The sequence below is a fragment of the Pholcus phalangioides genome, unplaced genomic scaffold (assembly GCF_987345545.1).
Source record: "Pholcus phalangioides strain wild (caught in Gottingen) unplaced genomic scaffold, Ppha-v1.0 ptg000022l_1, whole genome shotgun sequence".
In the NCBI taxonomy this organism is placed as follows: Eukaryota; Metazoa; Arthropoda; class Arachnida; order Araneae; family Pholcidae; genus Pholcus; species Pholcus phalangioides.
Genome location: NW_028301615.1, coordinates 28,410,087 through 28,432,677, shown reverse-complemented (window position 1 = coordinate 28,432,677; position 22,591 = coordinate 28,410,087). Strand labels below are relative to the sequence as shown.

Sequence of the window (22,591 nt, the reverse complement as noted above, 5' to 3'; positions counted from 1 at the left end):
ACACACACACACACACACGCGCGCGCACGATTTGATATGCAATCGATAAATTTAGTCGAAGCCATTTCAGTGTGCATTTTTTCTGTAAAACCAAACTGACAATGCGAGTAATAATTAATAGTTTTTAAATAAGAATTAAGTTGTTTAATCCATTTCTCAATTAATTTCGACTTAACGTAATATTGAGATAGGTATGTAATTGTTCATACCCTCTTTGTTACTTTTTTGTATATGTGACTAGAGATATTTTTGAGTTCAGTATAAAAAATTCTGGTGCATGGAAATTAGTTAAGTAGATGAATTATAACCGATGGGTGATGACGATAGATGATCTTGAGCATTCTGGGTGTTAAACCATCACTTCCCACAGGTTTTCTATAATTTATTGATTTAATTAAATTGTGAAGATGTGTGAAATTAATTTGTCGAAGAACAAATGAATTAATATTAGAATTTTCAATTTTAATTTCTCTCTTGATTGTTTACATCACCTTTTTTCACTCGATATAGAAATTTGGTACAAAAATGTGAAATGAAATTCTATTATTTTCTTTTATACAAATACAAATACAACGCCACAACAGGCAAAATGCCCAACGAGGTGGCTGATAAAAAGATGCCAATAAAAATATGGATGTCATATATTTCAAAAATACAGCAACCCAATTAAAAATGCAATTAACACAAATTATAAACAATATATACACATGATACAATATTATACAATGCCCATAAAGAATACTTATGGTTGTCTTATTCTAAGAATGGATAGCTTCTCGATTTACCCCAACATGTTTATCGTATTTCTTTTTAAACGTGTCAATTGTGTTACAATTTACTACCTCCGGGGGTAAGCTATTCCATTTATTAACAATCCTATTAGAGAAAAATTCCCTGCGACACCATAACCTTGCATTGTCCCTCACCAATCGATACTGGTGTCCCCTTGTAAAAGCAGTCGATTGGCGGTGTACGAAAAGTTCATGGTCCATCCTATCCATCCCATTGAAAATTTTGAACACTTCGATCATATCTCCTCGACACCTGCGTTCATCCAATGTAAACATATTCAAAAAATGAAGTCTCTCTTCATAACTCAAGCCCCGTGTGCCAATAAGGACACGCGTAGCTCTTCTCTGGACCCCTTCAACCAAGTCTATGTCCCTCTGTAGGTATGGTCTCCAAAACCTTACAGCATACTCCAGTCCAGGACGAACTAAGCCTCGAAAAAGCGGAAGAATGACTTTAGGAGAACGCGAAGAGACCTTTTTGAAAATGAGACCAAGCATTCTATTCGATTTTTTGACAACCGCTGAACAATGTTCAGAAAACTTAAGTCGCTCGTCAATGCGAATTCCCAAATCGGTGACCCTAGTTGCATCCGGGATAGTGACACCATTCAACTTTTATGTGATTCTATAAGTTAGTGAATTTCCTCTTTAAAATAGTTCTTAATTTTTTTTTTTAAATTAGTCTCATGATGTTTATACTCAATTTTATAATCAAGTCTAAATGGTTTTTTGCAATATTTTATGCATGATTTTTCTGTAATATTTATCATTTTGATCAAGTCGTTTGTAACCCAATCATTGTGTCTTGTTTCATTTTTGGATTTCATATTTTTTTTGTAAATAAATTAGAATTTAAATTGATGATGATGATACATGATCAAAACATGTGTATAGGTATTATTATCAGTATTAGCTTCATCAAAGACACGTGTAAAGTTCACATTTCTATAAAAATTTTCATAATCAAAAAATAATTTCTGTATCATTAAAATTTATATTTAATGGACAAAAATAATTTGTCACAATCAACGAAAATTTATATTTGATGCTGAAATGGTTTTAGAATTGATGTAAATTCATACAGTATTTGTCCAGAAATATTTCCGGATGAATGAAAGTTTACATTTAATGAGAAAATAATTTCGGAATTAATAGATTCATCTTTCAGTGAAAAAATAAATTTCTCAAAATTAATGAAAATTCATATTTGATAATAAAATAATTTCAGAATTTAAAAAAATTCATATTTGATTGAAAAATTATTTCCTAAAATTAATGAAAATTCACGTTTGATGGAAAAAATTATTTCTGAAAATTAATGAAAACTCCTATTTCCTGAAAAATAATTTCAGAATTGATAAAAATTGTTATTTAATGGAAAAGTACTTTCTAAGAAATAATGAAAATTTATATTTAATGAAAAAAGTAATATTGTCTGAATTATATATATATATATATAATTGAAATTCATACTTAATGCAAAAAATAATTTGAGAGTTAATTAATAATTAAATTAATTATTTTTAAATAATTTCAGAATTAACGCAAAAAATCATCATTTCAGAATTAATAAGAAAACTCATTTCACGATTAATGGGAAAAATTATTCCAGAGTTAATAGAGTAGAAAGAGAGAGAAAAAATAATTGAAAAAAACTTTTCAGAACTAATGGGAAAAATAATTTCAGAATTAATGCAAAAAAAACCATTTCATTAATGGGAAAAACCATTTCATTAATGGGAAAAATGATTTCAGAATTAATGGAAAAAGTCGTTTCAAAACTAATGGGAAAAATAGTTTCAGAATTAATGGGAAAAATAATTTCAGAATTAATGGGAAAAATAATTTCAGAATTAATGGGAAAAATAATTTCAGAATTAATGGGAAAAATAATTTCAGAATTAATGCAAAAAACCAGTTCATTAATGGATAAAATGATATCAGAATTAATGGAAAAAATCATTTCAAAATTAATGGAAAAAGTAAGAACACCTTTAACTTTTCACCCCGTTTTGCGGACGAATTTTTTTCTCCCGCCGGAATCCGGAAAAGAAAGGTTTTGCTGTATTTCTGAATGTACGCCGATATGAAACATGTTTATGGTCAAAAATAAAATAACTCATTCGCTAAAAAATAATTTATTCAATGAACGATTATCAATTCGCAATTTTTTTTTTTTTTTTTTTTTTTACAAAACGAGTATTTACACGCACACAACAATTTATTCAAAAACTATAAATAATCCACTATGTCCACGGTCATCTGCCATTTTTTTGATTTTTACCGTTCGTAATCTTCTCATGTCCGTTCGTAGTGTGATTGAAATCATTGAGGTCCAGTATCTTATGGTGGACGGGAGAATATATTGGCTCCGCTGGCTGCAAGAATCATTGAAAAAAAAAAAATCATTAATTATTGTCAAATTTTGTAGTGTGTACACGTACAGTAGAAAGAATCTCGATAATCCGGACGAGTGCTAATCCAGCCCGTCCAGTAACACGGCTTTTTTTTTCTTCACAAAAGTCACAGACATGTCTGTGCGCAGAAATTTATACAGTGCACGCAGCTTAATGTGATTGCATTGAGACGCGAGATTTCTGATAACAATAACCGAATGATAACTATATCCGAAAGAAATCCAAAAGCAAATACGATGACCATACCTACAGTTTAATCGAACAGGACCGATCAAAACGGGACTTTTCCGGATTTTTTTTTGACCCAGCTGGTTGTGTCAATCATGTGTTCAATCAGGCCGTTTTCTTTCTTTTTTCCCCACATTGTTCTAAAACAGGATATTTTTTCTGTAAGCTAAAAAATCCTGCGTTTATTATCATTATTATTCAGCCATCATGAGGAGTCTCAATGAAATCATCTAATAGTACTGTATGAATCTGATCTACTGAAAGAAACTGACCAGGAGCTGAAGGGAGGGACTTTAGTTTTAAATTAAATTTGTCTCCCCTATCGGTGGGCCATTGCAAAAGTAACTTCATGCGTACACGGATGGATTAAAGTGGCTACTACTCGGGGCTATATAATAAGGGCTGTCTCATCCGTTTGAAGTCGCGCTTGCCGCCTTGGGTCAATGGGCGTGGTCTTGAAACTACTGCGTGACGTCACCGCTCAAACACTTTTTTTAGCAGACCACATCAGCACACCAGAAACGTGCTCCTGTTTTTACATTTTAGTTGCTTATTTCATTGTTTTAAGAGAGTGATCTCCGTTCATGATGCTATCGTAGTGTCACAAATATGCGCGTGTGATATTTCTATAATCTTTTTATAATCTATAAGCTAAACAAAATGGATTAAATCTAAGAAATAGTGGGTGGGTGTATACGAACGACGAATGCGCCGATATATACGGAGAACGCAAGGTTTCAATTATAATGAAAAGTTTATTTAGACATGAGCAAAGGAGCAAAGGTACAACTGACTTGAGCCGATACAAAATACATCTGCCTCAAAAGGCGGGAAAAATAACGTGGATAATAATTATGTTAGCGGTGCCATCTAGTGGCTATACAGAGGAAAAGAATATAATATGGAAAAGTATATGGTAAAAACATGGAAAAGAAGTATAAAGTTATATACATACTCAAACATACTCCCACCCTCTCAAGAATATATGTATGGTGTCATATTATTCTTGATACATGGGTAGAACACATATGTTACCTATTGATCTTGTGAACATACCCCGTAGTCACAGGTTTTCATCCTTAGTGAGCCAGACCGCTACAGATCATTATCAGGGAGCGAGGAGGCATCCACAACCCTAGATGTAATATCAGCTGGGTTAGATTTAGATGGCACATAATGCTACTTAGCACCTGAAATTAAATCTAAGATTTCGGATGTGCGATTCGCTATGAAGGACTTCCATTTACGAAGATGAGAGGCAAGCCACGCGAATACGACCTTGGAGTCACACCAAGCATGAAGAACAGCATCGTGAGTACCGAATGCTTGCACAAGAGATTTCGGTAGCCGAGTAAGTAGCAATGCACCGCAGAGCTCGAGAGGGATTGATATTTCTTTTATCGGAGCCACCTTGGTTTTTGCGCACACCAAGGTTACCTTTACCTGTCCGGATTTATCGAGCTGTCTGCAATACACAACAGTTGCATAAGCAAGTTCAGAGGCATCAATGAATCCGTGTAATTCAATTTGTTTTACTGCTAACCCCTCAACCACCTAGGAATTTGGATGTTCTTGAGACCGTTGAATCCATTACAAAGTATTTTCCAAATCCCTTGCAAAGGAGGAGGTACGACATTATCTCAGTGTAGGTTGTGAAGCCAAAGTCTTTGATAGAATATTTTGAGAGAAACACTGTGAAAGGTGACAACCATCCCAATGGATCGAAAAGCTTTGATGTTTGAGAGAGAATGTTCTTTTTATAGTGAATTGAAAGTCCGGATCGAAACTGACCTTGAATCAGAACCAGAGTTCCATTGTAGAATGTCTTAAGTTCCAAAACCTTTGCCACAGACTTTGCCACAGCTGTCATCATTACCACAAATTTCGATGAATGAATTTTCAGATTTGGTATTCTGAGAAACATATTCAATCAGTTCCGAGAGATGAATTCGAACGCCATTTCCTGAGATGAAAGCTATGGTTCTTGAAAATACTGATAAGCTTTAAACACTTGTTTATAGCGCTCGTCAAATCATCACAACCAGATAATATATCGTGAGCATACGTGTCGTTCTCAATTACGTCAGCAACAGCTGATAAGCTCTCCTCACAGTTCAAGGCCACCTGATGCAACGTTCTAGTAGCGATGAAGGGAGCCGATGATGTCCCGTAAGTTACCCTGCACACAGTTGATATTCCATTATCTCTGCACCCTTGTGGCCTCTCTAAACTATTCATTGATGCCTTTGTTCAGCAGGATCAACGATACACACACACATTTTTGTGTTACAATTTAACGATACATTTGTCCGATGCGTAAACAATTTTGTGAAAACGGAAATTGTGTGAGAAGAATAGAGAAAATGTCTCGTTGCGTGATGCTTCCTACTCCGAGGATAGCATTCAAAGATACGGATGTGGATGACTGACAAGAGCCATCAAAGACTACTCTCAATCGTAATCACAGGGCAGGTTTCGTAATAACCATTACATGCAGTTTTTATTTTATATATATTCATTTTCTTCTTTAATAAATATAACCAGCCGGAGCGAATCAACCAAAACACCAAGACCGAAGCTGATCCTTAGCTAAGGTTCTCTCCAGAGAGACAATCCCGCATTTAAACTAATCCTACATTGCTCACCAAAATAGGTTTATAGCGAGACGACTCGGCCTGGCAGTTATATATATATGTGAATGTATGTGTATTTCTCTTTCCCTTATTCAAGTTATTCATTTCATGTCCACAACACACGTGCATACTAATATTGTCGTATTCATGCTGCTCACCGAATAAGGTGCTAAGCGAGATGGCACGGGTGACCCCTAATTGTATATATTCCCCCACACAAGACTATTATTTTGTAGATTTTCATCAAATAAACTGGAGCGAGTGAACTCAACCCAATAAAACTGATGCTGGCTTCCAATCCGCACGTTATCAACTCCATTTGCTCAACAATAAGGCCTTAAGAGAAATGACTCGTTCCGAGGGATATTCTATATTTCGCAATAAGATTCTCATTTCGTTCTTCTGTTTTTTTTTTGTATCCTGTGTATATAATATGGCAAGTGTAAGATAACGGATGAGATGGCATGGGGGCCCTCTCCAATTGCTTTTAAAATATACCTCCATCCTAATATGCGTACACATTCTAACGAAACCCAGAAACTTTTCTCCAACTCCCAACCCCATCTCGTCTGTAATCACCACAAAATTTGTTAATCGTGACAGTACCCAATTGTCCGTGCCCGAGTGGCATGGTGGTAAGATGCTCGTCTACCATCGTGAAGGTTGTTGTCAGGGTCCCGGGTTCGAACCCAAGGGAGGATATTGATAGGATATTTTCCTTAACGAACTCGACGCGACCACCGATAGACAGTGCCTTCGCTTCCAACCCATCTCACTAATGGCAGTAAATTGCACTATAGCGATATGGCCGGAGTTGGTGTTTGGTGAAGTAGTACCCAATTGTCCGCGGAAAATATGTTGTAAAAATTTCGTATGGTTTTTTTTTTGACACGAAATAAAGTGTTGCAGACTCTGCCACGAAGCTGGACTGGAAGAGATCTCAGCAACGGGATAAGTCCAGTGGCAAAGTTCTGGCGTTCATTCATTCAGCAGGGCAGTAGTAGTAGTGAACCAAATAGTGCGTTGTGAACAGGGTATGGAAACAAACGGTCGTCGACAAGGAAAGGATACACCTTCTGACCTCCTTCTTGCAGACTGATAATGATATTTTATTCAGAAAGAAAGTGTGGTTCAACCTCACTTCGTCAAAATACGCAAAATAAAGTGATAACATAAAGTGAAATCACGATGACTGTAAACGAATTTTTTTCTATGTTATGATATGGGTCTGCTCCGTACTTTGCAAAAGTCATAACAACTACCCGAACGATAATATTATCCGTGATTCTAATAAGCTGCGTCCAACTGCATTTATAAAATTAAATTCATTTCGGTGCCGATGTCAAATAAATTAATAATCATATCAGCACATTCTCTCTAGCCTACGGTATTTTCTCCCGCTCGTGGGCCAGAAACTTTTATGTGTTACGGCCAAAGCCCGAAATCGGCCAGTTCGTGAATCGGAAAAATTCGTTGTAAATTAGCCAGGCTAATATCCGAATTTCGCGTTTTGAACAGCCAGTTCGTGGAGACCTGGGTTCGAACCCAACCGGCTCCAGATTGGCGGTCGGCTGAAGTTGTAATTGGTTTCTAGTCCCGTATAATTTTGGCCGTCCCATCTTTTTTCATGAAATGTCCCGTTTTCCCCCCATTAATTTCGACCGGGCTTACTTGAATTTTTATTCCCTACTAAAATATAGAATTAAGATTTATTCCATGTATGGCATAACTTATATAATGATAATTATGACTCTGTCAAAATTATTTACAGTCATAGAGAGAACATGAGTTTTTTTTGGGGAATAACGTTTTCACCCATTGCGAATTTAATTTCCACCATTGGCGTTTTCTCAGCAGTTTTAGCGATGACAAGCAACATTATTTACCTTTGACAACCTTTTTCTTTCTTTTCTTCTGTGACAACTTTTTTTGGTTGTAATTGACAACTTTTCTGCTGTAATCATCAACTTTACTCGCTTTTGGCATCTTTTTTTGACTATGAAACTTTTACTTGCATTTTGACAATTTTTGACCATAATTGGTGATACCCCATATTTTTATAAAGGAAATATGGTCAGCCTAGGTATTTATCGTATCATGTGTGTATTGGTAGTTTTATGCCGGAACCCGTTGCTGGGCCGCATTTGGCCCGCGTGTCGGACCCCTGTTTTTTCATAATTCCACATATATCATACCCAGTTTTTCTAGTGCCGAAAAGTTTTCTCCGAGACTATGAAGTTAACTACCTATAAATGAATTTTGAATAATAAATACTATAATGATCAAATGAGCAACATGGGTTACTTACATCAGTACACCTGTACACGACTGCCAAGAAAAACGCTGCGACGACAAGCACCGAACCAAATCCCACCAAGAAGAACGCTATGGCGAACGTCACCATCGGTATAGTATACAGGATGAACTTCATCTTGCTGGTTATTTCGTCCGGCAACGTGAAATACTGCATGCATAAAAATATACATATGTGGCTCAAGGTATATGCAGAATCACATGAAATGCGAAATCTCGAAAAGATTAAGGGAAATACAGTCAAACCTCGTTAGTGCGTCACGCGGTTAACACGTCACTCCGCTTACCGGGTCACTTTTTTGGAAGTCCCAATTGTCCTCAGGCAGGAATTGGCACAGCTAAGGCTTACTCCGTTTAACGAGTCACTCCGCTTACTAAGTCATATTTTTGCTCTCCCAAGAGTGACTCATTAACGAGGTTTGACTGTATTAATAGAGCTTTGTGAAAGAAATATCCGTAATACTAATAGATTGGGGTTGACTTGGAGATAAAATCGATTTCGAAGAAATAACTGAAAATATTACATAATAGATTTTTTGAAGAAAATTAATCGAACATATTAATCGATTTGGGGGAAATAAGTGAAAATATTAATCGATTCGAAAAAAGGGGCGGGAGGGGTGAAAATATTAATCGATTTGGAAAAAAATAAGTGAAAATATTAATCGATTTGGAAAAAAAAAGAAGAAAAAAAAAAGTGAAAATATTAATCGATTTGGAAAAAATAAGTGAAAATATTAATCGATTTGGAAAAAAATAAGTGAAAATATTAATCGATTTGGAAAAAAATAAGTGAAAATATTAATCGATTTGGAAAAAAATAAGTGAAAATATTAATCGATTTGGAAAAAAAATAAGTGAAAATATTAATCGATTTGGAAAAAAATAAGTGAAAATATTAACCGATTTCGAAGGAAACTGACTGAAAATATTAATCGATTTGGAAAAAATAAGTGAAAATATTAATCGATTTGGAAAAAAATAAGTGAAAATATTAATCGATTTGGAAAAAATAAGTGAAAATATTAATCGATTTGGAAAAAATAAGTGAAAATATTAATCGATTTGGAAAAAAATAAGTGAAAATATTAACCGATTTTGAAGGAAACTGACTGAAAATATTAACCGATTTTGAAGGAAACTGACTGAAAATATTAATCTTTGAGTTATTAAGATATTAATCTTAATTAAACTTTGAAAAGAGTGATTTATATATTATTCGGTTTCGAAAGCAGTAATTGAAGTAAAAATAAATTTTGAAAGAAATGATTAATATGTTAAAAAATTTTGAAAGTAATTACTGAAATATGTAGGCTATATATCGATTATAAAAAGAGAAAACCCATAATATTAACCGATTTTGGAAAAGAATAACTGAAATGTTAGTGGATTATAGAAGGAGTAATTGAAATACTAAATCGATTCTGAAAAGAGTAACTTAGTAGTGAAAGATTAAATACGTTTTTAGAAGAGCAACTGAAACAATAGTCAGTAGATTAAGGAAGGAATAACTTTGGAAGAATTACCTTTTAAATAAACGATAAATTTTTTTGAAGAAGTAACAGAAGATATTACTCGATTTTGAAATTGTTAACTCTGCAATACTAATCAATTTTAAAAGGAATAACTGATACGTAATAAGAATTGATTTTGAAATTTTAATATTAATCGATATTGAAATTATTACTGCACCGTATGTACATGCACTTAGTAAACATTCCTGCGAGGAATTTATAAAGAACTGGTTGCATGCCGAAATACATTGCGTGTACATACGCATGGGCCTAACGTATTTATGTTGTCAGAATTGCGTTTATCTCGTTTTCAAGAGGTGCCGCCATCTGTATTCCATATCGGAAGTGAAAGTATCAGATGCCTGAATTTTCGTGTTCAAGTAAGTATCGTGTTTGTGAAGGTCTGCCAGCTCTCTGTAACCGCCGCTGTGGTGGTCGAGTGGTCATAGTGACGGACTCGCATCGCGGGGACCCGGGTTCGAGCCCCACCGTCGCCACAGTGGTGGTCGGCTGAAGTTGGTTTTCTGTGGTTCCCAACTTCGAGGCGCAAATGCGAGCCGATCTCCCCGTTAAAAAGTCTCGCCACAGAGAGCAACAGACCTACAAACAGTACAAATATTCAGTCACGACACATCACTCACTTCACTTCTGAGATATCGATGGCAGCACTGAAAAATCATACACAACACTAGATACGCACTCAGACTGTTAGGTATACTTCCGGCACAACTCACTAGGTAGTAAATTGCCCATGGCGATAGACCTGAGTTGTGCTCGGCTTGAAAAAAAAGAAAAAAAAAGAAAAGCTCTTTTAACCACCGTCACCGCAGTGGTGGTCAGCTGAAGTTGGTTTCCTGTGGTTCCCAACTTCGAAGCGTAAATGCGAGCCGATCTCCCCCATTAAAAATGTCTCGCCACACAGAGCAACAGGCCTACAACGATAAATTATTCAATCACCACACTTCACTCATAGTTAGAAGAACTGGTGGCAGATGGCAGCACTACAAATAGCAAGCATTATACAGAAACAAACTTCACGTTAGGTGTCACTACACGTACACACACATTCCGACATGTACCAATTCGTTAGAGGTTCCTTAGAAGAATGTGGACGAGGTGCATGTGTGGTTAAGTAGCAGCAGCAGCTCTCTGTGGAGATACTTTTTTCGAGGGGAGAAGACCGGGCTCGGAGAAGTGCCCCAAAGATGCGAGATATTAATCGATTTTGAAAGAGAATAAATGAAACACATTAATCTATTTCGGAAGGAATGGTGACACTTACAGTTTTTGCCCAAAGGACGGGAAAATATATTTTCTCTGTGGGATCAGACGCAGACCTGCAGAAAAGACGAATCATTGGATTAACATGAAACATGAATTTGCACATATGCATTAAAATTATATGAATAATACTTTCATTTTTCTTTCTTCAAGGATGTATATGATGATGGCACAATGGCGATGTTACATCAGTCGTTCGATGCTCATGTTTTTTTTACGAGGCTATTAATCGCTCATTACCAGCAGCAGCTCACCCCGTAATTGCCTCTTCTAATTGACGTCGATTCCGTGTATGAAAATACCGTGATGTGAATAATTATTACTTCCTTTAAGAGAGCGCTGGTTATCATTTCTCAAGGTCCAGGTAGGCTTTCGGGTATCGTGATGATGATTTCGATGAAATGTCAAGGAAATTCGTAATGCTGTCATTGATATTAAATAAGATCTCTTGGGATTACATCGCTCACCGAACCCGGCAATATCACCATACAGCAATTTACTACCGATCGTTGTTAAGTCGAAAATGTTTTTCCTCTAGAGAAAGTTTCAATAATCAACTAACTTAATCAAGTTAATTATGCTGCAGAATTATAATCAAAAGCCGTGGTGCAACCACGGTCCACACATTTAGGGTAGGGGCCCCTAGACTGGAATCTTTGGCCGGCCCTCAAGCTAGATTTTTACGTACCTTTCCATAGTGAATTTATTACATGGAGGAAAAAAAATGATGATAATTCTCCCGAGCCCCCAGGGCTAGAACCCTGTCAGCTCCGCCTATGTTGGGAGCCATAGATACAGGGCAGTCTTAAGAGCACCGCACATCCCCGAAGTGGCCAAGTGAATTTCTGAGGCCCATCAGGCAAATTTACATGCATACTCTTCCATAATTTCAACTATGTCTCATTTTTTTTAGGATCCCTCTTCTGTTGAGGCCCCAGGGCTGTGCTCGGGTGGACCCGTGCGTTAAGACAGCATTGCATGGATGCCATATGTAAATATGCGGAAACTTCGAAGTTGTAACTGGAAAAAAAAATCTCAACGAACTCCGAGAGACCGGATAAATCACTTCATTGTAACAAAATTTCGTTACAAAGTAATTCCAGGTTTTAGCATTGTTCCTATCCAAACTTATCTGGGGGATTAGGAAAGTGTTCACTAAAACGATATTTTATTTTTTCGCTATAACGGTATACGACTGTATTTTTATCCAGTTCTAAAAACGCCAAGCTGTACGTTTGGTGTACGTTCGGTGAATTTGGCAGGATTTTGAAGTGACGTCATCAATCTTTAAAGCGTTATAACTCATTAATTATTTGTCAAATCAAAAAAAAACTGAATTTTTTTTTCCATATTAGTATTTCACAAGGAATCACGTGTGTAATTAATGAGCGATCGATAGTTACCACCCTGTATACAGAGTGCATAGGTAACAGGGAGTATGACATTTTACTAAACCATAGAGGTGTACTTCCAATTAGAGAAAGTTTCCGAATAACTCAGATATGCCATTCATGTTGCAAGGAGATATGTGTATAGTTATTAAAATGAAAATTTTAGCTTATACGATACCCTGTGCTCAAGAACCCAATTAGAAAGCTGTAGTCCTGTCTCTCCTGGGGCCAACAACAAAAAAAAAAAAGAAATTCTACAACTCCAAGTGCACACACACAATATTTACTGTGATATTGCACTTAAAGTTGTGGAATGTTTTTAGTTCAGGGGTAGTTTAATGTTACTTTAGTGGAATTTTTCTTGAGTTCAAAAAACGGAAGAAATTTGGGAAAAAACCTACGTTAAAAGTGCGAGTAGAACGGTTTACCCGTATTTAATGGTGTCGCACCCCCAACTTTCCTCCGTTTTTCGAATGCGAATATCTCAGCTAATATTGCTCTTAGAAACATGGAATTTTTTTTTGTTGGCATCAGGAGAGACAGGACAACTACTTTCTAATCGGGTTCTTGAGTGTAAGATAGCCGTATAGAAATTTAGATTTTTATGTTAATACCCATCCAACCAACCTCAGACATGTATGTCATGCAACATGAATGACATACCGTATATACTCGTGTATAAGCCGACTCGTATATAAGCCGACTCCCCCCACTTCAGGACGACCAAAACCGCAATAAATTGAAAACCCGTGTATAAGCCGACCCCCAAAAAATCCGTGCATTTTAGAGAAAATAAAAATTCTTATATTTTCATGCAAAATGAATATCTTACGGAAATTTACAATAGAAAATGATTCAAACTTTTTAATCCGTTTCTTCTGAGTCTCCAAGCTCATCGTACTCCATCTTTGTTTTAACCCTCATCTGGGCTGTCATCTCCATTGTCACTTTCAAAGAGGATATCATCTTCAGTTCCGTCCATCGCATTGCTCATGCAACATTTTTTGAAGGATCAGATGATAATTTCGGTGGAAACAGAATTTCATGCCGCATGTACCCATTGGCACACTAGGCCAATGTCCGGTTTCTTCAAGGTACCACTATTTTGTAGTTTCTTTATCATCGAAACTCATCCATTCGATCCGCAAATTACTCAGTCTTTGAGAGGCTTGTTCATGCTCACATCTAAAGGCTGTACAATCGACTTTATCCCACCTGGTATTAAAGCCAATGATATTTTCTTTGCCTCGGCTTTGACATTATTGGTTCTGTGGGGTTTGAACATATCTCATACCAATAATGCCGCCTACAAAAATGACTACTGATTGGAGGGGTCGATATTTTATCATCAAAAACTGACCCGAGTATAAGCCGACCCCCCCCCCCCCACTTGAGGAACGAATTTTTCCACAAAAAAACTCGGCTTATACACGAGTATATACGGTACCCGAGTACTAAACGTTATTTGAATACTTTGTTTAACTGGAAATACACCTCTAATGTTCGTTTAAATTTAAAAACAATAGATGTCAGCATATGAATATACAGTGCATGGGGGATCAGACTTTTTGTCCTTTAAATAGAGGGGTCCTCAGAAATGCAACCTCATAAGAGTTCTTATTTAAAGGGATAAGTATCAAGACACCCCGTTCTTTTCAATTAGAGATGCTCCTTATTCGAAGTGTCCTTTAAATAGGATGACGATACGTCTCGTATTTTCCAGGACAGTCCCAGTTTTTTTCTGTTTTTCTGGCTGTCCCGACTTTTTTTGCAAAAATGTCCCGGTTTTTCACGTATTTTCAACGAAACCAACTTGACTTTAATTCTTCAAATCAAAACGATTAGCATTATCTTCCCAATTCAAAAATTACATTACGATAATTGCGACTGCGAATGAGAATATTTATTTCGCATGTTTGTCACGTTCGTTTTTAATTCATTACACGTGTGCTTCATTTTCCTCTATTGGCGACTTTTCTGTGATTTAAGCGCGAGTTAGCGTCTTTGCTTACTTTCGACATCATTTTTGGTGATTATTGGCATATGTCCCGTAATTTGAAGCCCAATCTCGCGTATTTTTCTCGAGAAAATATGGTCAGCCTACCCTTAAACGGATATGTATGTGGGCGTGTATTTGACTGCATACAAATGTGCTGCATCCAAGCATCTATTTTTCCAGAGATAGATGGGGAGTCGTGTATGGCAAATGATAGACTAATATTTGAAACATGCAAGAAGATTAAGTAAATCATATAACAAAATAATGATTATGATAATATAGTGATCACTAACGATAGTCCTTCGTTGCCTTCGAAAACCATGCTCAATTGCAGATTCAGAGATGCCCGCATCAAGATTCCTGTGTCCTAGGTAAAGAAGAAAAATATCCGTGGAATCAGATCATTATATGCCGAATCCACGAAGAGCATTTGTCGAATCTCACACGATTTTCAAATGAAATAGTTAATAAACGATATCGGATTCATCCAATGTCATTGCAGACTCTTCCTAATTGTAGTTTTATCACAGCAGAAAAGTCTTATTATTTGCTGAAATTATTAAAGATTATTCACGTGCAATCCTACCGGGTTGATATCCATCGAAAGCATATGTCTCCTTGGATCGGGTCTGAGTCCATCAATCGCTCGACTGTACGAACTGTCAGCGAACAAGAAATGCGGGAAAGACACCACAGTAGGCGTACCTGCCAGTTGAGGGGCGGGGGCGGGGGCGGGGGAAACAAATCCAATCATTTCAGAAATTTGGGATTATATATTACCTAAATATATATCCGTATAATGGGTGTGAGAATTTTTTCTTACCTGGTGGACATGAACTCATATCGTGAGCGCCAGAGGGTAGACAGCCTTTCTTGCTGCAGAAGCACTTGTTGGCGGGTATATTCTGGCCGTTGTCGAAGCCATTGTGGTCCCCGTAGTACCTGAAGGCCTCTACCCCGTCGACTTTTACCGACTTTAAATAAGTCAGGTATAATGACCTGTCAAGGGGGGGGGGGGAGTCGATTAATTAATACAAATGCCTTGAAATTTCATTCACAGCCATTCCCCGACATATGATTCGAAACATTTGGCGCTCTTGGCGAATAATAGATCCCCCTTGGTGACATTCTGCAGAAATGTTTAAACAACAGACTCTTCCCGCTCTTTCGTTCGTTCTGCAATTATGTGTTTCCAAGGAAATGCATATAGCGTTTAAAAAAATTTACTTCTTTACCATTTATACCAATGATATACAAACTAAGGCTGTATGTCCTCCCTAGGAAGAGGGGGTGGGGTTCCCCAGGTGACTCAGAGGGGGAAGGGGTCGTAGGCAAGAACAAAGAAGAATGAAACTCACAGTAAGAAATCCATTTTATTTGTGAAAGGGGCTTGTTTGGATTTGGGAACCATTCTTTGAGTTATGCCGGAAGTCTGCACGTGCACCTAGCAGTTTGAGTGAGTACTCTAGTGTTGTGTGTGACTTTTTGATGCTGCGATCTAGTTTTCAAACAAAGAGTGAAGTGTAATGATTGGTTATTTGTACCGTTGAAGGCCTGTTGATCTCTGTGGAGAGATTTTTTTAACGGGGAGATCTCTGCTCACATTCACTCTTCGAAGTTGGGAGCCACAGAAAACCAAGGATTTGGTGGAATTCCAGAATTAGCCATAGCCAAAAGAAGGAGGATAACACACAAGTCGGGTACGTCTTGAAAGCATCGCGAGCCCCGTACAAAGTAATATTTTAGGCCATCCTGTTTGGTTTGAAGGTATCAGCAGACAAATTCACATACTCTAAAACACAAGTACTAGATCGCATTTTTACGAAACCCTCCGTGACCTACGGGAAGTACCCGGGCATTCTTAAGACATGCCCATGATGTTTTACGAATGCCCTACCACGTGTTCAAATGGCTTTTCCTTCGGTGCGTTTGAGTATGCACATAGCATTCGAGAAATAGACAGAGACGTTTGGTGCATACCCCGTACCTGAAAATATCTTCAATGAAAGTACTTAAAAAATCAAGAACGACTTTGAAGGCTATAAATTTCATGAAAGATATTGGATTTTTGGAGATATTGGTGAAACATTCCGTGCAATATCAGTAAATTGTCGCCAAATTAGAGTGCGATTGCACATTAACAACGCCTAGAATTGCAGATGACGCTCGGAATGGAACCTGGTCGTAAGTCGGGGAATGGCTGTTTATATAATGTTTATAGTTTAGAAAATATTTTCATTATATATTCTTAATACTGGTGTTTACCTGCATATTCCGGGCAAGAAGACTGAGATTTTGTTGATGTTGAACAGCGGTGGATATGTCTGACCTGCTGGAATAAGAAATTTGGATAATGAGAATCTAATAGATTGATGAAATCACACATCATAATTTCAAGATCTGATTAAGATAATACAGGGCTGTCCCATAAATTCGTAAATAGTTTAAAAATTCACTAAAACTGAAGGAATTTATTGGTATATTCAAATGCGGTTTGCGAAAAAATTATTCACAGTGCAGAAAAAAAATTAGTTCAAATTTTCGTCGTCTAAAAAATCGTCGATATAAGGAGCTGCACACACGAGAGCCCGGCATGAGTGATTGGACCTAAACCTTTCTTCAATCTATTCTGTATCCGAAACGTTCGTGAGGTTTCCGCCGGTGATTCTTGGCTGAGGAAAAAAAACTTCACTAATAGTACTCTATCCACCAATGTCAACAACACACTGAAAAAAATCTTACGTAAGCGCCAGTAACAGGAAAATTCAGAAATGAGCTGTTAATCGTACACCAAGCATTTATTATATATAGGAGACTGTCTGATTCGCATTTAGTTTTCACACTAATTGCTTTCGTGCAACGTCCTCTATCGACAAAAATTTGAACTAATTTTTTTTCTGTACCGAAAGGAATTCCTCTGCTTGAGAATAACTTTTTCGCAAGCCGCATTCAAATTACCAATTTCTTCAATTTTTATGAGTTTCTAATTTTACGAGTATTTCTAAAATAATACGAGTTTATGGGTCACCCTGTTTATCAAATTACGCATGTGAGTGATTTTTTTTTTTTCTGGAAAAATTCAAATTACCTGAACCGTTAATCTTATTGCACGGGGGCTCGAACGATCCAATGTATCTGTATGAAAATAAATAAATGTTATTATAAAACTAATGAATCGGTTTTTAATTGTTTCTTTTCAGTCTATTTGGGTAAATGGTGGAATTCACTTACGGTGAGCCATTAAATTTGTCCACCATCCCGATATTACTGAGACCTTTCTCTCCAGTGAAAATTGTGATTGTGCCTTCAGCGGAACCATTTCTCTGGAGAAAAAAAATATATATTATTTGTAAGCGATAAAATATACCGTCTATAGCTTATAGATGATTGAGATGTTAAAGAGTTAAGCAGGCCACTAAGACCATCATCTAAGAGCGGTGGGAGCAGTTTCAGGGTTTAGTGGACAATAGTCACGGTACTACGTGAGAAGACGCTGAGATCTTTACGTCCACCAAAAACACATTCACAAAACACAGATTCCACCAAAAACACATATCCTGTGTTTTTCACAGATGTTTGATTGATGATAGCGTGTTCCAAGTTTATTTCTAAATCATACGAAATTAAACCTTGATTCACTTTTGAAAGGAACTAACTATCATTTATTTGTAGTCCAGACGAGTCCACTAGAAAAGCGAGTGGTAGGCAAAATGATCTGGTTGCCTTGCACGTATATCACCGCTTCCATTTGCGAAGTAGCCTTTGATAACAGCTGCAGCAATGACACCCATTAGTTGAGTGTTTGTCCAGGTCCTATTCTTTTCGTCCGCTAAACAGCAAATACGCATCCGTCTTCGGCAGATCTTGACTGAACCTCTTGAATACCGAATCTGTGGTTATAAATCGTTTCCATAGCTTACGAACCTCAGAAAAGGACTTGCATTAAAGCCATCTAACTAAGCTTGTCTGATTTGGAACTGCCAATAAAATGTCAACTCATCGCGGTCAGAAACCCTAGATGCCAATCGAACAAATTGAATAGCCTTTCTCAGAATTTCTTAACGTTGTAATTGCACAGAATAGTGAAACCATGAATTTTTGAGTTCTTTTTGAGTCACGCAATCTGATGCAACACCGCTGTTTTACACGTTTCCCTTTTGTGCAGCGAATATACTAAAATTTCCTTATCAAATGGTTTTTCTTGAATGAATTATCTTCAATTTCCGAGATTTTTTCCTCATATTATGGAAACCAGCGAAGCATGTGTTGAAGTTAATTAGTGTACTCTGTGTGGTTTTTTTCTTCACAATATCTTTGTATTATGCGTTGTGTGTATCAGAAATAATTTACGTTGTACTTAATATAACTTGGGGATGATAAGTAGCCATACGTGCGTGATTTAAAAGGCGATAAACTCAAGTTCAAGAACATATAACTACAAAATATTACAATAGAATGTCTAGTACCGATGAAATCTAACAAATTTAGCGAACAACACTGATAGCTATCATTTGGGTCGGTCGAATATTTTAAGAAGATAGCATCGCGTAGTAAATTTGGGATATGCTAGCGAAACGATTCTCGTCAGTGATAGGGCTATCCCTGTCTTAACCCATAACCATCGTCCAACTGGGCATGATAAGAAAACCAGGCGCAGTCAACCTACGGTTTACGAACATGATTCGTTCCTGAAATCCATTCGTAAGCCGAACTATTCGTAAACCAAAACAATTTTTCCCGTAAGAATCAATGTAAAATGAATTATTCTGTTCCTAGTATCCCGAAGATTTCTAGTGTGATTTTTTTTCCCTGTGAATAGTGAAAATCATCAAAATAATAAGTTACAGTAAAAAAATAATGCCCGTATGAAAGAGACGAAATGAAAACGATGCTAGAGCCTTAACCCTCAGCGAGCTCCCATCATCATCCAGGTATGATAAGCGTAGCAGCGTCCTGCATCATCCTGAGATGATGTGGATTTTATTTTTCAAATACATTTTTTAACATGAAGTTCTTAAAATAATGTAAAGATAGGGTACGCATATATATATTCTAGTTTATTATTATTTCTCTACTTTCTGACAGGTTCGCTGATACTACGTGGGATGACTGTACATTGCTGAGTAGAATAGTAGAGTGCCTGCCTGTCCCTATTCGCTATTTTGACGGTGATTGTGGAATCGAACCCAGATTCTCTCTGTTTGTATCGCAACTTTTTTCCAATTATGCTAGGAATGAAACCTGTACGAAAGAACGTCAAGAGACACATAATATGCCGTTTTAGACAGGTTTCCATTTTTTAAAGGTGCATCCTCCCCTCCCACACACACAGAAGCATTAATCAATGAACATACCATTTTCTATGATTCCGTCGGAGACAGCTTTCTGTCTCTTACAGTGTCCGTCTTCCGTCTTATCAACAGGTTTCACCACACAACGATACCTCGGATAACGAAAAGCCTCGGCTTACGAAGTTTCCGTCAAACGAACGTGATTCTGGAACGAATTACTTCATTAGCCGATGTACCAGCGGTATTTGCACCTTATGTGAGTTTGAGTGTCTCTGTCTTTCGCAAAAGACTACTGGAAAAAACTGATTTTTTTTGTTTACGCAGCCGTTTTGAGAGCAAATTTTCTCCGACTATATTCCCGGAGTTTAGGAGTCACTAGTACTATCATCTATAATCTCAGTGTTAAAAAGCCCTCAAAATCTCTGCCTGCAACGCAATCTGGCCACAATATCTTCCAAGCCAAATTCATAGTTGTGTGTTAAACATTTGCTGCCGAGCTTTGCCAATGATAGCAAATACAATATGCAATTTGCGATGCAGACAGCTTCGGGAAAAATTATCATGAGATTTCTCTCAATAAGAAAGTCATTGAGAGAGTGTTCGTTTTATGCCCGAAATTATTGTGAAACCTTCTTGAAAAATTTCTTTGATGAAAAAAGCTTCTTGAAATATGAAATAACATGTTGATACATGAATCACAGGGTGTATAATAAATACCGTATTTATAGAGGACCATTGCTCTGATACGCTCTATAATATTGCCCTGATGAGAAATCGATTTCTTCAATCAACTCTTCCGTCAAATAAAAAGAATCGCCGTGTGATCACAGACTTCTGAAATAACCTTCCCTTAGGACTTAATAATACTGAAATAACTTCCCCTCAGTCTGTTTTGTGTGTTCGTAAACCCAGAGCCGCCCGTAGGGGTGACAGATGAGGCCGCCCTCGGTTTTGGGGCCCCCCGCACTTATGGTAAGAGATGTGAAACCTTGATAAATATTTTTCGTAGTAGATGAGATGTCAGCTTTACCTGATTTGATTCTAGAATTTTCATCAATTCTTAAATTATTTCTCTCATTAATTCTGAACGTTCATCAATTCTGGGATTTTTGTCTCTCACCAATTCAGGATTTTGATCAATCCAGGGATGTGTCCGCGGATTAATTATGAATTTCCATCTCTCTCTCAATTTAAGGATTTTTTCTCTAGTTAATTCAATATTTTCGAAAATTCTGGAATTTTTCCTCTCTCGTTAATTTAGAATTTTCATCAATTCAGGATGTTTCAGCATTCCTGCATATTCCGTGACAATGCACGAATCTTTGGACGTCCTATTCCTTTCTTCCCCCCCCCCCCCGCACAAACACACAAAATATATGAAACCGGAGCTGGCCCCGCGTCTGATAAGGGCAGCTCTGCGTAAACCGAATCATTTTGTGTTATTCGTGAACGGAATTGTTCGCAAACCGAGCCGTCCGTAAACCGAGGGTTGACTGCACTGTAATTTTTGAGTGTATGTATGTAAATTGTTAGGCAGACACAGACTTACACCCAGATAAGTGATAACCCCAGAACATTAATTCGTTGGAAGCCCCCGATGCTGTTAATGCGGCCCTGATTAGTTCGAACAGGACAGATATTTTAGGTGGTAATTCAAGTGATTTGACGGTTAGGATGGATCAGTTATACCTTATAGGCCCAGCCGAACTTGTCGAAAGGAACGCTGACGAATCTCCGGACGTTTCCGATGATGGGGTCCTCGTAACCTTCGAATAGAAGCTCACGGACTGATCTCCTGATGATGCTGGAAATGTTCATGGACTCGAAGAATGCACTTACCGCCATGTTGAGGAAGAAACTGTTGATAGTTTTCACCTTGAACGACGAGGCCTGTGGAAAAGAGAAGGCTATTGTTTATTTTACTTGGCATAACTTTAACCAACAAAAAAAAGTATTGTTCACTGTACAGCATGGGCGGAAATATGGGGGGTGGGGGGGGGTAGACAATGCCCCCCCCCCACAGCGTCAAAAAGGGGAGTGGGCAGTTCTAATGTATACGTTGTGTATGAATTGACATCATCATCATCGTGCCCCCCAGCAATAATGACCTTGCTCCCCCCCCCCCAGACTTCCGAGTCTATCTCCGCCTATGCTGTACAGTAGTACACTATTCACTAGCTGTTGCCCACCACCAGACCAACTGTGACCCCCGCTCTGCCCCCCCCCCTCACGGGATATAAGCTGGTCCGTCTCAGGAGACGTAGGAAACGGTGGGAAAATCCAACGACATCCAAGATCAGCAAACCACCCACACCAGGCCCCACAGCCACAAGCCACTTCCTTCATTGAACATTTTGGTTTCATCAATTGTATACGTTAGCAGTCCGAAAGTTTCGGGATGTGAAGGAACCGGCTCTCCTAGGAACCCAATAGTAGCCCCAGTTGTGTAGTGGTCAGATGGCGGTTTCCGCAGTGGTGGTCGGCTGAAGTTAGTTTGATCCGTTGAATGTGATCCGATCTCCCGATTATAATGTCTCGCCACAGAGAGCACAACAGGCCTATACAACGGCACAAAATTTCAATCATTTCACTTCCCACATAGTCTGAAATACTGATGGCAGATGGCAGCACTACACATGACTAGTACAGCAGTACACACTAACAGCATTTTACTCTAACTATTTTACACGGTAACAGACTTACGTTAGGTTCATATCAAGTACAGGCACATTC

At 37.6% G+C, this 22,591-nt stretch overlaps 1 protein-coding gene across 3 annotated transcripts in view; it reads right to left on the bottom strand.

Annotated features, from left to right (window-relative positions):
• Positions 1–2,915: 2,915 nt before the first annotated feature.
• Positions 2,916–22,591, bottom strand: part of LOC149070138 (protein croquemort-like) — a 43,147-nt gene continuing 23,471 nt past the window's right edge. For 2 of the 3 annotated variants that reach the window (XM_089250095.1, XM_089250098.1), the window contains 10 exons: positions 21,548–21,748; positions 17,799–17,890; positions 17,656–17,702; positions 16,833–16,899; positions 15,391–15,566; positions 15,154–15,272; positions 14,861–14,934; positions 11,179–11,233; positions 8,378–8,533; positions 2,916–3,169 (listed from right to left, as the gene is read on the bottom strand). In XM_089250095.1, coding sequence (XP_089106221.1) covers positions 3,050–3,169; positions 8,378–8,533; positions 11,179–11,233; positions 14,861–14,934; positions 15,154–15,272; positions 15,391–15,566; positions 16,833–16,899; positions 17,656–17,702; positions 17,799–17,890; positions 21,548–21,748 — 1,107 coding nt within the window. In that variant the 3' untranslated portion in view covers positions 2,916–3,049. The remainder of the gene's footprint in view (positions 3,170–8,377; positions 8,534–11,178; positions 11,234–14,860; positions 14,935–15,153; positions 15,273–15,390; positions 15,567–16,832; positions 16,900–17,655; positions 17,703–17,798; positions 17,891–21,547; positions 21,749–22,591) is intronic. The other variant, XM_089250096.1, reaches the window with a different exon arrangement.